General features: G+C 37.6%; 1 protein-coding gene across 6 annotated transcripts in view; it reads left to right on the forward strand.

Annotated features, from left to right (window-relative positions):
- Positions 1 to 15,187, forward strand: part of LOC145351936 (matrin-3-like) — a 44,416-nt gene that overhangs the window by 689 nt on the left and 28,540 nt on the right. For 4 of the 6 annotated variants that reach the window (XM_080201734.1, XM_080201736.1, XM_080201738.1 and 1 more), the window contains exons 1-2: positions 5,252 to 5,344; positions 9,138 to 10,204. In XM_080201734.1, coding sequence (XP_080057860.1) covers positions 9,311 to 10,204 — 894 coding nt within the window. In that variant the 5' untranslated portion in view covers positions 5,252 to 5,344; positions 9,138 to 9,310. Of the gene's footprint in view, positions 1 to 5,251; positions 5,345 to 9,137; positions 10,205 to 13,098; positions 14,705 to 15,187 lie in introns of those variants that run through there. The other 2 variants (XM_080201735.1, XM_080201739.1) reach the window with 2 other exon arrangements.

Genomic DNA, 15,187 nt, shown 5'->3' on the forward strand with positions numbered 1-15,187 from the left:
CAGAGGGAAAATATTTTGGGGAGGGAGGAGTAGGCCATTGAGCTGTCCGAGCATATGGATTGAGATCTTGTTTTGCCTCCATCCGTTTGTTTTGAGATACATTTACACTCTTGGCTAGCAACGAAAATCACATTTTGCATTAACTTGGCTTGAATCTGCTATTTCTGGGAGGGAACGCTATCTCCTTTTTGTAAGGAAACACTTCCAATTTATCTCATCTAAACAATATCCTGAATGGTTGGACGCAAATTTAATGCTTTGTCTTCTTGCCTTGGGTTCTCCTACTTTCAATTCGTTTCAAAAATTTTATAAACCCTAATCAAAACGTCTTTAATGATCTACATTCCAGAAAAGAGTGTATAATCGAATCCATGAAGCCATGATAACTTTCTGGTCAATCTATTCCTTCTAAGGTCACTTTCTTTTCTGATGGCCAGATTTATACATTACTCTAGGCTAGTTGCTTTCAGTTTTTTTCCTATGTGACATGAAGTTGATTAGGAGACTTCATGTCAACCCTCATTTTTGGATTTGGTGTGTGATTTGCAGCCAGATACCCTTCCTGTTGTTGACCCTCCCCTTTTACTATCTATTTGCTGGCATGTGCAAATGGATGGATTATTTCTTAGTTTATAGACTTTGACTTGAATCTGAGGTCTTTCAGTTCAGAGACAGTAGAATATGCACTGAGCCACTTCAGCTCCTGAAAACTATATGCTACTCCAGATGAGGTCTAATTAGGAATTTATATAACTAACAAAATTTTCTCCCTTTTATATTCTATCTTTCTAGTTATCAATACTAGTTGTTGGCCTTTTTGATTTTGGTTTGTACTGGAGTCTGATGTTTTAGTGATATAAAGATGGACTTACATAAGAACATAAGAAAGAGGAGCAGGAGTAGGCCATCTAGCCCTTCGAGCCTGCCCCGCCATTCAATAAGATCATGGCTGATCTGTTGTGGCTCAGTTCCACTTTCCCGCCCTCTCCCCATTACCCTTAATCCCCTCTCTTATCAAGAACCCATCAACCCGCTTCTTAAAAATATTTAGCGAGGCAGCCTCCACCACTTCAACGGGCAGAGAATTCCAGAGATTCACCACCCTTTGAGTGAAGAAGTTCCTCCTCAACTCCGTTCTAAACCGCCTCCCCTTTATCTTGAGGCTGTGCCCCCTAGTCCTACTGTCTTTTTTGAGCGGGAAGAGTCTCTCCACCTCTATCCTATCCATCCCATTCATCATCTTATACGTCTCAATGAGATCTCCCCTCATTCTTCTAAACTCTAACGAGTACAAGCCTAGTTTATTCAGCCTCTCCTCATAGCTCAATCCCCTCAACTCCAGTATCAGCCTAGTAAACCTCCTCTGCACTCCCTCCAGGGCCAAAATATCCTTGCGCAGGTGCGGCGCCCAAAACTGCACACAGTACTCCAGCTGCGGCCTCACCAATGCCCTATACAGCTGCAGCAAGACCTCCCTGGTTTTTCACCACTTATAAGTCTAGTGAATAATTGAGACCGCCACACACAATCCTTGAAACACCAAGTCGCTTCCTTCCAGTTTGAATCCCTATGCATTATCCCAACTTATTGTTTCCTATGGCCTAACCAATCTTGGAACCACCTCACTAATATGTCTTTGCGAAGTGAGATAAAGGGTCCAGGAAGGCAGACGGGACATGGATGAGAAAGAAGATGGGAAGGGGTAGAAAAGAGGCAATGTAAGCAAAGACAATAAAAATGTTTTTTTTAAATTCTGACAGTAAAAAAAAGACCCACCTTGAAATAAGTAAGAAAAACTAATGGGGAGAGAGAATAAATGGCAATACAAGTAGTCCTTTAAATTTCTTGAGCTTCTTTGGCTCACTGTTAAGATCATAGCTCATCTGTACCGAAGTACTGAAATATACCCCTTGTTATCTTGTCATTGACTGCCTTTTGCAGAAGGGAATTGCAAACAAGTACCAGCCTTTGCACATAAAAAAAAATTCATTAAAAATCTGTTGTTATTTCTGGGCTAATGTCCTTATCCCAAAATTCCTGTGGTAAATGAAGTAAAGGGAAAAGTGGGAAAATGAGAAAGAAGTAGCCAGACTGTAGGACAAAGTATAAATCAAAAAATGTTAGCTTGTAGGGAAGGTACAGCAATAATTGTGGGAGATCATAATTCTTGTATAGTTTGAACAAATCAAAATGGCAAAGATAGCCTGGAGGATGAGTTTATAAGAGTATTCTGGACAGTTTCTCAGAACAAGCTGTTCCTTGGTTGGTTCTGGAACCAACCAAGGAACAACTATTTTAGACCTGGTAATGAGACAAAAGTAATTAATAAATGATCCTCTAGGCATGATCAAATTTTACATTCAGTTTGTGGTTGGGAAATTTGGGCCTGAAACTAGTGTCTTAAATAAAGCTGCTTACAAGGGTATAGAAACAGTTGGCTAAAGTAGAATAGAAAAATATCTTAAATGGTAAGGTAATGGAGAAATGGGCAGACATTTAAGGAAATATTTCATGAATGCCAACAGATATTTATTCCGTTGAAGGGAAAAATTACTTTGAAAAGGAAATGGCTAATTTAAGGAAGTTAAGGATGGAATCAAACTAAAAGATAGATGTACAATGCTGCAACGATGAGTAGTTGTCCAGTAGGTTGGAAAAGAAATAGAAACCAGCAAAGGGTGACTTAAAAGGAAGAAATTAAGAGTATGAAAGAAAATTAGCGAGGAGTGTAAACAAAAAAATCAGGTTTGTGCAAATACATAAAAAGGAACAGTAGCTATAGTGAATACTGGTCCCTTCAAGAATGAGACTGGAAGATGACAGACTTTGAACAAACATTTTGTATTTGTCTTAAGAGTCAAGACACAAGCATCCCAAGAATAGTAGAACAAGCAGGAGGCAAAAATGAGTGAGAAATCACATAAGCACTAGAAACAAGTACCAGGAAAAGTAATGGGATTAAAGGGCGAAATGTACCTTAGGTTTGATGGTCAACATCCTAGTGGCTTAACTTAAGTGGCTGCAGAGATAGCAGGTTTAGATTTTGTTTAGATTTCCAAAAAGGCACTCAATAAGGTGTCATATGAAGGTCACTGCACACGATAAGAACTCATGGAGCTAGAGGTAACATATCACAATGGGTAGAGAGTTGTTTCCTGTTGGCCAGCATCAGGCCAAATCGGTCATCTTCAGTTGACAAAGTAGCAGGGGTCAGTGCTGGAGCCTTAACTGTTATGTACTATGTTAATGATGAGGGCTGTATTGTAAGTCAATTTTGCTGACCATGTAAACAAGTTGTTGAGTCTGAAAGCTGGTGTACATGGGTTTAATGAGTGGGCAGAAGGAATATAATTTGGGAAAATGTGCAGCTATCCACTTTGGTTGAAGGAACAAAAAGTTAGAATATTATGTGAATGGAGAGAGACTAAAGAATGCTGCTGTACAGAGGGATCCTGGTATATCTGTTCATGAATAACAAAGGTGAAAGAGTTAATCAACTAGAAGATAAAAATTCAAAGAGTAAAATAATTGAGGATCTGTTTGCGAGATTGGCAGTTCTGATAAATTGGAGTCATGATTGAAACATGAGAATAATTCTAAATGATACTGTTGGAAAGGACCTCTCAAGGACGGGTTACAACACTTGGATACCATAAAGAAAGTACAGAATGCAGGGTAGACAAAAATTGACCAAGATGATGAAAGATTAATGTATATGAGAAATTAAGATAGCGAGACATATGCTTGGCGAGGGGGAAAGAAATTTAAGTTTTGAAGTCGTCCATTTGAGGTTTCTTGCATAGTTTGCAAATTTGCGCAGTTCTACATATTCTGCCATTCTTGCTCATACTTAACTACCTATATTGTAATGGTGAGCATTGACTTGGCCACAGATTTGTGAGTCTGATTGTTTATTTTGCTGTTCTTTGAGTTTGAATATAGAATCTTGTACAGCGAAGACTAGTGTCTCTGGGACTGGTAAAAGAAAGGATCCTGCAGTGAATTCCAATGACGAATAATGTAATCACAACCGATAAAATTGCACATGCTAGTATAGTTCAGCATTTCTTTTAAAATGGTGGCCAACCCAGCATTCATAAATTCACTTTAGTGATCAGTAAATTTGATAATCTGCACTTCTAATGTGCAGAATTTACAATATTCTTGCCTTGTTGACAGCTAATTTCTGTAAAACCATTAGGTTTCTGCATTGAATCATAGATCCCTACAGTGCAGAAAGAGGCCCTTCAGCCCATTGAGTCTCCACCGAACACAATCCCACCCAGGCCCTACCTCCATATCCCTACATATTTTACCCACTAATCCCTCTAACCTACGCACCTCAGGACACGAAGGGGCAATTTTTTAGCATGGCCAATCAGCCTAACCCACACATCTTTGGGCTGTGGGAGGAAACTGGAGTACCTGGAGGAAACTCACGCAAACACAAGGAGGATGTGCAAACTCCACACAGACAGTGACCTGAGCCAGGAATTGAACCTAGGTCCCTGAAGTTGTGAAGCAGCAGTGCTGACCACTGTGCTATCATGCTGCCCTTGGGTACTGTTCATGTATTATTGAGAATATTTCAAAGCAACGAAAGCAGTAGTGGTAAACTAAGTTAGCACCCAGATAGGTGAAAGATGCATGAAACCTCAAAGCAACAAATCCTCATTTCACAAAATCATACAGCATCAGATGAGGTTATTTGGCCCAGTGTGCTTTAGGTAGCACAAAATAAATTTGTCTCACTTCCCTGGATTTTCTCCATAATTCTGCAATTATTTCCCCCTAATTACCCAACTCCATTTTAGAGGTTACTATGGAGTTTGTTTCTACTATCATTTCAGGTGGTGTATTTCATAACTTGCTATAGAAAAAAAAACTGGTCCTTTTGCCAATTGTCTAATTTACCAAATGCCTTTGGTGACTGATACTCTTGCAGTGAAAAAAGCTTCTCCCCGTCGATCTTGAATATCTTTCTCAAATCTCATCTCAGCCTTCTCTGCTGTGAGAAAGCAATCCATTTGTCTGGCTTCACTCGTCTCTATATAACCGAAATCTCTCATCCAGTCCATTAATTTAGTAAGTCTCCTCTGCTGCCTTCTAAGAATGGAAGGTCACTCAATCCCTTAAACTTGTGTCATTCTGTTAGACTACTGATTTTGCCATAATTCCATCTACCCACCTTGGTCTGTAATCCTTAATATGTTTGTCTAATAAAAAAAATTACATGTTTCTATGTTTTTAGTTGACCTAATCTCATCAATCTTTTGTGGGAAGAGTCCCAGCTTGTGTGAAGAAATGCATTTTTGTTGTCAGATGGCCTAGCTGTAATTTTAAGGTAATGCCTTATTGTTCTGGATTCTTCTACCAGTTAAAATAGTTGCTCATCATCCTTTGATCATCTTTAGTACCCCAGTTGCAGAATACCTTTTTACTGTTCAAAGTGATACAAACTGAGTTTATGCAATCTGTCCTTGCAATTTAATCCAGTATCATTCTGGTGAATTTGTGTTGCACCCATTCCAGGATCTTCCAAAATGTTGTGCTTGGAACAAAATTCTGGAATTTGAATGTTTAGTACTATTTAATTTTCTGTACTCAAGACATCGATTCCTTAGAATTTTTAGTAGCCATGTTAATTTGTTTCGTCACCGTCACATATTTGTGTGTTGAACCCCAGGACTTGTAACTCGAGTTAAAATTGTGCTATTTAGTTTCTATTATATTTCGTTCTTCCAGCACTAGTATGGCTACTTGGATCCATTTACCCATAGTTTCCTTGATGTTTCACACTGTATGTAACTGGGCGTAGGTTACAATGGCACAATATTCTAGGCTAAATTCATAATTAAAGATACATTTTATGCTCCAACTTTTGATAAATTTAGTGTAGAATTTAATTTCAGACACTGGTTTTATAATTTAATCCTACAAATTTGTTTGCTCTTAGAATGCCAATTTTTGGATATTAACTTGTTCACTAAAAATAGGGAAGTATTGATATCAAAGTGTGCCAGCACAATTTTTAAAAAGATTGGTGAAAAATGATCTGGGAGCTTGAGTTTCTGTGCAATTTTAGCCAGCAATTTTGAATTGTTTTATGGGCAAAGATGGTTTCCCATTGGGTAAAAAGAAAGTTGGATCCTTGTTTTCCTTTTTGTTTTGAAAAGAAGAGACACAAGATGGCTCCTGTCTAAATGTAACTTTTTGAGTTGTTTGAGCCTGTTATTAGTCTTGCCGAATTGATTTTCCTTGGTATTGCTCATGAATGCTGCATATACTGTGGAAGACTGGTTAGTGAGAGACAGAGCCCTGGTGCGCTGAGGGTCAGGGTACAAATTATCCATTGCTGTTCCAGAGTCAAGTTGAAATATTTCTTTGGTGTTGTCGATCCCAGGTTTATATCGATAGCGTATTGCAGGTGCACTAAGAGGAAGTATTCTGGCTGATTTTACGTTCTGATTGAATTAGGGCTCCTGTTTGGTCCAATGCAGATTTTAAAAAAATTTATCAGCTATATAACATACAAATCAAAGTGTATACGAATCCAATGAATTCTGGTAAAATTGTCAAGTTAGAAAGATGCATCTGTTGGGGGGAAAATACCACAAGAACAAAACAAGATTCTAAATCAACCATCAACTACTTCCAAGTAATTGGGGACGGACCTTTGTGTTAAACTGTCCATGCATTTTAACCTGTTAAACAATTTTATTAATTATAGGAACTTGCTGAAGATTCGACTTTTAATTTTTCTGGCAGCAAGCAGCTCTGCTTGCAAGGGCAATCAATATTTTGCTGTGGAAAATGGAATAGACATTCTACTTGGTATTGGATACCAGTACTTACCCCTAGGTACCAATACCTGCTCCCTTAGTCAGACACACTTGACAGATTTGTACATAAATGTTTGTACCTGCTTGTTGATTTGAGATCTGAAATAATGGGGCGACTGGTCTCAAAGGGCCTGAGTAATTGATAAATGTGGTCGCAATTCCCCAGGTGTAATTAACAAAATGATGACTCAAAAAGTGATACTAAAATAATTTATTTTCCCTCCTAAAAATGTTCTTAAAACAAATGTGTCCACTGATTTGAGACATTCATGCTGACAACTGGAATGTTCCCTTTCATCGCATGCATTAAGTAACGAGGAGAGTACTTATCAGGCAAACAGTTATGGAATAAATGTACGAAATGCAGTTGAACTTTTAAGGAAATCTCTTTTTTGGAATGTATTTTGGTGCAACTATTCAAAAATTACAATTTATAGCTGAGGATTTCATCAAAATAGAAATAGTTTTCCTGAAAATTGTTTAATATTTTGTTTCTAACCCACTTGAAGCTAATGTTACATTGAAAAATGATATGTCGAAAAGGAACATTTCAGTCAAAATTTTGCAGTTTTGATTTTTTGAGGATCCAGCTGCATATACTTGCCTAAACATGCTTGGCCAAGCTTTCACGTGCAAGTGAAAGCCATCCCACTAATTCTGCTGGTTTTGACGTCAAACAAAAATCTGATTCTGTACATGTAAGATGACTGCTGTATAAGTTTTCCAAAGTTGTTTTCAGTCGCACATGTATGCTTGGCAGGAAAAGTATCAAACCTCAGTTTTCATTATTGATAATTTAGTGGTACAACTGGTCCTGTAGCAGGTAAGTCTTGTTGCAATGATCAGAAAAACTTTGTACATTGCATATAGCAGGGATCCACTGTGATGAGACAAAGTGTTTGCAAGTCAGAATTGGAACTGATGCTCTTTAGTGTTCCAAATTGTAGGAAAAAAAACATCCAGCAAATTTGGAGTGTTGTGTTTGAGGGTACAGATAATTCATTTTGATGACCTTCAGTACTCCATGACTTGAATTCCTGAGATGGTTTTTAAATAAAAGTTTTCACACCATAGTGTGTGCCACAACATCCAAAAGGGTAGACTTAACATATTCCTCACATTGCATCAAGATGCCTTGCTCTGAAGAATAAACTCTGCTGTTACTTAGTTTTGATGGTGTCTGGATTCAGATCTTTTGATGTTTTGGCAATGATGCAGAAAAGTATACATTGTTGGTTGTTTCTCATTGCCTTATCTACCATCTTTATAGTGCATATGCACTTTGTGCTTAAAAGCATAACTCAACAAGGTAGGATGTGTTGTTTAGTCTTGAAATTTTGGGTTGACTTTCAAACCCATATCAAAGTGAGGTGTTTATTTCAGACGACTTATGGGATGAGTAATGTTTATAATTACATTTCCATATATAACTTTCAGCTGGTACAAAAAATTCATGGGAAAAACACTTGTAAGCAATTGGTCAAAAGACAAAATATGCTGACCCTCAGCAGTGTCTTAAATGTAATTATCCAACAAACAGTTCTGATTTGGGTTGGACGCACAGTAGTTACATTTCAACATTGCAGCTATTTATTCCTTGTGAGCCAGTTGCTGTTTTAATTCTCCATGTTGGCTTTATTCCCTTATTGTACAATTCTGTGCACACTTTTATTTGTTACCAGTTAATTTAGATTGCAGACTTCTTACTGAACAATATCTTCAAGAGTCATGTCCTTGTAGAAGGAGGCATTTATACACCCTTTAATAAAATATATTGACTTTATTGAACTCTGAAATGAGCATTATAAATGCGCACACAGCCTCTTTCTTTTTCAGTGGCTTACAACACATCCAATCCATGTATTTCCCTTTTGGGGAATGATTGCAATACCTTAATTATTTACGAAAGTATTTTCTAAAATGTTACCATAAATTTATTTATTATCTTCAAAATGCCTTAGATATTCTATAAACTTGGGTTGGAAATACCTTGTTTACTTGAAAAGATTTGGTGGCCAATTACCATTTTTGATGTTGGCACTGGCCATGTTTTCCTACTGACATGCCTTTTGAGATTCTTATCGTTTCTCGCTAAGAGGTTGTAAAGAGTACAAAAAAATTATCCCGCTGCATTGGATTTTGCATGCAACTGTGAAATGTTGCATTCGATCTTGTTGTTTAAACTGTCTTTCTGCAGACCAGTTTTGGGCTTCTAACTTTCAAGATGGATCGAGATACATGGTCCTTTTGAGGCCTTGAGATCCCTGATCTAACATTTTTGTTTTAACTTTTCAGCCTGGCAAAGTTCTCTGAGGAATCTGTGCCATTACTCGCATCAGCCATCTGTTAGACGAAGTTAGATAGCGAAACAGCTTTCTACAGAGCCAGCAAAGGCTACCTACTAACCACTGAAGAATTATTTTATCCTGCTCTTGCCAGTTTTGAACTAGACTCTCTCTTGTGCCAGAATGTCATTGGGTAGAGCCCAGCAGGATCACAGTCGTGGCATGAAGAAAGACAGCCATAATATTGGATTCTTTCCTGCAGCACAGTCTGCAAATGTCGCTGCGAATCTTGGGAGGATGAACCAGGGTGCACGAATGGGTGGATATATGAATTTTGGACGGGGTCAGGCAATGGGCCTACAAGGTGTGGGACAAGGACATCAAAATATGTCTTCAGGTGGTGGGCCCTCTCGATCCAGCAGTGGTTTGCCTTCCTTGTTTGATGTAGGCAGTCGTAATCAAAATTCACTTACCGTTCAGAAACGGATTGATGCAGACAGGGCCAGTAATATTTTAGCTACCTTTGGCCTTTCATCCAGGGACTTGGATGAACTGAGCCGCTATCCTGAAGACAAACTTACTCCTGAATCCTTGCCAGACATTCTTATGCAGCTTAAAAAGAAAAGAAATGATGAAGGAACATCTTTGAATTACGGCAGAGGTGACAGTTCTCCTCGGGATGATCGTTCCTTCAGAACCTCCCGTAATGAATGGGAGGAAGAAAGGCGCTTTCGAAGTAATTTTGAAGGTCGTGATCCTGATGCTGATCCAGTGGTCAATTATGACCATGGTTCTTCTCGAGAGTCAAGTTCTAGATATTATGACAGGAAGGACTATGAGACTGAACGATTAAGAGGTGATGACTTTCGTAGAGATGATATGCGTATGTCTGAGCCAATGTATGATTCTGATTATGGAAAAATGGGGCCCTCTCCTTCCCGTGGGCAAGAAAGGTCTCTTTTTGAGAGAAAGCGAGGATCTCCTTCACTGAGCAACATAAACGATTACCATGGTTTCTTGCCAACAATGTTCCCTCATTTGTGTTCGCTGTGTGATGTAACTGTTCATTCTGTGAAGGTGAGTGACCTCTAATTTAAAAATTGCTTTATAAAGTATAATTCTGACAAACAACAGCTCTTGTTGGACTTGTGGAACCTCAATTGATCTTAATTTGTTCCAGATACTCTTTGGAACGTCTTAGCAACATGAAGTACTCACGTGCTCTCTTCATTATTATCAGTTTAATGACAACTGCCAGCCATTTAAATGCAGTTGTCATTTATAGTATGCATCTCAAATTCATTCACAGATTGCTGATGGAAACTTTAATATTTTGGACTTGGTGAAATCAAAGGGGTGTGCAGTACTTGTAACCCATTGACATTGCTTATCAGTTAAAAGAAGAGGGAAAGTGACTTTTCACCGTCAGAAATTATATGCCCACCTTGGCAGTTAGAGCATATGTTATGAATCTATCGGGCATTGGGCCTCAATTTTTTTTCTGTTAATGTTTTGACATATCAGTATATGTGCAACTTGGTACATGCAAAATGCCTTTCTCCAAACGACCATGTTCAAGAGAGGATGGTGTGTAATGCACATCTGAATACAAGACTGGTTTCCTTTCAACACTCAACACTTTGGCCTGTTTTCCAGTTTGCCTTGTGACAATGTCCTCTGTTTTCCCATATTAGCTAAAGATGGGGCTTTCTGAAATGTCACCAGTGAAGATATTTATATAAAAGAAAGCTTAAGTTGGTACTGATGTCTTCAGTCCAGCACCCAGTTGCTTAGCTACAGTAAGAGAAGATTATTTCCAACATCTGTTTGGGATTCTTACTTAACCAGGTGACTGTAGTCTGCTTTGGCTCTGTCATACTTTTAGGTGGTTTTAAAAAAAATCCATCATGAAGATTAATGTACATGAAAACATTTATCGACGTGAGTGGTACAGTACTGTGCACACGTTTGATTTTGTATGTTGCAAAATGTGTTTTTTAGGTGGAAATTTTAATTATTTACATTCCTTTTGAAGGGATTGGAATCTCAATGTGGACGTTTTATCATTTCTGTTATGGTTTATTGTGTTATCTAGTAGATAATACTTTTTATAGGAAAAAAATCCAGAATATCAAGGTTTTATTGAAAGGGTGCTGTATAAATATTTTTAAAAAACGTTTCTTCAAAATAACATGGGAAATAATCACTTGATCCTCATGCGATCATATTGCAGCTGATCAAACAAAAAGATCTTTATAAATATTTGCCCAAATATGTCAGTTGCTCTAATAATTTTGATGTTCCCCTCTGACCATGAAAGCATCTCATTAAGTGACTTTCCCCCTCTGATGGTTGTGATACCCATGCAAATATTGCTTTTCAATTTGTTACGTCTTGTTGGCTAGTCTTCGGTGAAATTTATCAGCATTATGACAAAATATTTGGTTAAAAAATTCAGATATTTTTACATTTTTATAATCTCCCCCAATGCAAAATCAAACTTGTAGCAGCTCTTGAGTTCCAAATCTCCATATGTTACAGGAAGATATTTCCTTTTGTTATTGATCTGAATTGGTACCTTCCCAAAATTCAAGGCACTTCACTTGGTATGTGAAGCTATCTTTTGGATTTTGACGTTTTGATATTTAATGATATACTGACATCTAGAAATGCCGAATTGTCATTTCATAGATTTTCTTTCTTTTGCTGTTCTCTCTGGAATGGATAGCAAACTTTCAAAAAGCATAGGACTTATTCTGTGTATGCAAAGATTCATTGGAGAGGATCAACCATAGAGGTTGACCTTATTTTTTTAACTGAGCTCTACCCACCGACCAGATTGCCATATCAAGAAAGAGTTTAAAGTTGCCATAGGCATTATTATCTGGGACTGAGCTCTAGATAATATCAGTGCGGTTTTCAAAAAGCTTTGAAAAGAATCATTATCTTTGTAGAAAGCTGGCAAGTTTTGTGGTCTGAATTAAGTGAAAGATGAATTAAATAATCAGACAGTCGTTTTGAATATAATTTTCCCCCTGAAAAACTCTTGAGGCCCCATAAATGATTTGATCAAGGCATATTCACCTGCTGTGATTGAGAAATTAATACAAATATATATCCATCTCTAGGTTTGCACCATTGCATACCACATTGATGTTAGCTGAGGGTGCAAGGTTCTGACTCAAAACTACAGTATTGCATCTTTTTCTCTCGCTCATTCTTACTTGGTCTGTCTCTCTCTAACACACCTTAACTTTGAAGACTAACAAATTCCATGAACTGACTAAGCATCCTGTAAAACTGTGTTTGGCTTTGAATCTTGTCTTCATTGGGACCACTCCTGCCTTCTAAGTCCTTGCTTCAATAACTGGGCTCTCGGCACTGCTATATTGACGAATGCTGCATTGTCATTGGGTAAAATGTTAAAACCAAAATCACAGCTCTGATGGATCTAAGACCTTTTCTATCGTGGCTGTTTCAGGAGTTCCAGTGGTCTGTCAGTCCTTTTCCTTCATCAGAGGTCATTAAAGCATTTGTCATGCTTGTTTATAAGACCTTAGTTTGAAAATGGCTGCTGTATTTGTCTGTGTAACAGTGAAAGTAATTCATTGGTTGTGATGTAGACGTGTAATTTACTTTTTTATGTAGTGCAGCACTCTGGAAATTGTCCAACATGAAACTGTACTGGTCTTGCAGTAGTTTAACACTTTTTGCCAGTTAAACTCTGATTTCTAAAATAAATTTTGGATTTCTTAAATTCATTGCCCAACTAAAGAAAGTACTCAGTTCTGCATGGGATAGTTGACCTATATTCAGACTTAAGAAAAGTGGAATCAAGTCTACCAAGTAGCAAAGCTGCCTGTTTTGCTCCATGCCAGTGGTTGAATTCTTCTGAAAGGCCTTTGCTATGTAGAAGTGAAGAAATTTAAAGCCATCTGACCTGTTCAGAGTATTAAAAACTTAAAAACTGTCCCAGATGCCACTGCAATACGATTTATCTCTGCCACATCTGAACCCGTTGAGAGAGGTGATTGAATTTATTTGTACCCACATCCCCAAGAATATTTGCTGTTACGTAGATTAGTTTTGCATGTTCAGAATAATTTTAACATTGTAAAATTGACTTAAATTTGTTGAAACATGACACATTTCTTCAAACAATTGGTGAATTTGGCATTCAGCTCAAAGACTTGGGAAATATGAAAGATGAGAAGGTGATGAAGCAAAAACAACGGAGATGTATTATATGAGCAACTAAAATGAGAGGGAAAAGATAACCTGGTAAAGGACAATTATAACAACAAATGAAAGAAAAGGGAAAAGGAATGCAAAAGCCAAGGACACATTTTAAAAATGTGATCTTTTTTTCTGGGAATAAACTAAGATTGTTGATTAGTACGTGGTAACTTGCAAAACTCACTAGAAAAATGTTGAATCTGATGGCTAAAAACAGACTGTAATCATTTTCAAATCTGGCTTTTAAAATAAATACTTCAACTCGAGGGTAAAATCTTCTGGACAAGTTGAGCAGAGCACTGTGGGTGTATCTGCACTACATGGACTGCAGCTTTGAAGAAAGCAAGGCAGTTAGGGGTGGGCAACAAATCCTGGCCTAGCCAGTGATGTCCATGAATACATTTGAAAAATGTTCTCAAGAATCATTCTCTCTCAGCCTCTGACTGGAGATAAATGGATAATTTTTTCACTCCTGACACCCTGATCCTTGGAAAATGGAACTGGTATATACTGGTATCTAAATTTTTTTTCCTGTCTTATGTTGCCTTCTCGTTCTCTATTCTCCATCACATTCCTGCTGATCAATGTGGTATTCACAAACCTAGTGAATTTTTGTTAACTAAAGCACTATAATTTTAAAATAACTGACAAATTGTTTGACAGTTGGGAGTAAAAATATGGCACTCCTTTAGAGATATCAGTTCAAGGATGTAGATTTTCTTGTTGCAATGCTTCAATGTAAGGAAGCACACTGAAATTCAGTGATTTAAACATTGACACTTTCCACCAATATTAATTCAAATATTTCCAGCTGAGGCGGTGTTAATTTTGGGACGGTATCATTTTAGAATATTAGTGCATCAAGTACAATAATCCACATACTGTATTTAGCTTCTAAGAACATCTGAACTGATAGAGAGTATTAGAATCCCTGCTATCATTGAAAGGTGAGCCCCCTCATTCTCTTCCTTTTTGAGATCCACAGTTTGAGCTATCTTGGGGTATATAGACAAGGAAACTGGTAGAATGTATAGGTTATGAAATATATATTCAGTTCTTTTCTTCACATGAATCAACATTGTAGCAGGCTACTACGTGTCTGCTGCGTTCCTTTCACAAAGAAAATGGTTGAGCTTAAGAGTCCTGCTTTGTGTGTTTGAAGTACCTTCAGTCAACATATGGGAAAACAGTGAGTTTGCATCAGGGTGGTCTCTAAACATGGAAGTCCCTTAATGAGATGACGTGATTGGCAAAATAAATTTACCATGTGGGCAATGACATGGATAAACAGCCGTATGGAGGGAAAACTTCATTTGAAGAATGAAGTTGACTGCATTTGGGGTGAGTAATACTTAAGTTTTATAAGATCGCACAATTTATATTTGATTCTTGTGATATTAAATATCTGTCCCACAAATAATTAAAAATCTACTTGTCACGGAAAACACCATGTTTAGGATAGTGATTATTTCTTTTGTTACTTTTTAATTGTTTTCAGGAAATCTGGTTATTTACATAATGTATACTGTGTATGTAGTTTTCCTTTCATCCCAGGATTTCAAAGCTAGAGGGAGTTTTTGGAGAGGAAAATAAACAGTACACCATAAGTTGCTAGGATGTTAAAAGATGAATAGTCATTTGATAAATGACAACTTAGTTGGTGAGGAATTGAACACAGGAGGAGATTGAAAGCTGCAGCAGATGAGAGAGAATTCTAGTTAGAAATAGTCAGAAAAAAGCAATGGAGAATGAGTCACAGCCATGGACAGTATGGTTTTAATTTAAAAGTAAGCATGGAAAAGCTGATAGTTGCCTTGCCCGAGG

The sequence above is a fragment of the Carcharhinus amblyrhynchos genome, chromosome 13 (genome assembly GCF_965287045.1).
Source record: "Carcharhinus amblyrhynchos chromosome 13, sCarAmb.v2.hapA, whole genome shotgun sequence".
In the NCBI taxonomy this organism is placed as follows: Eukaryota; Metazoa; Chordata; class Chondrichthyes; order Carcharhiniformes; family Carcharhinidae; genus Carcharhinus; species Carcharhinus amblyrhynchos.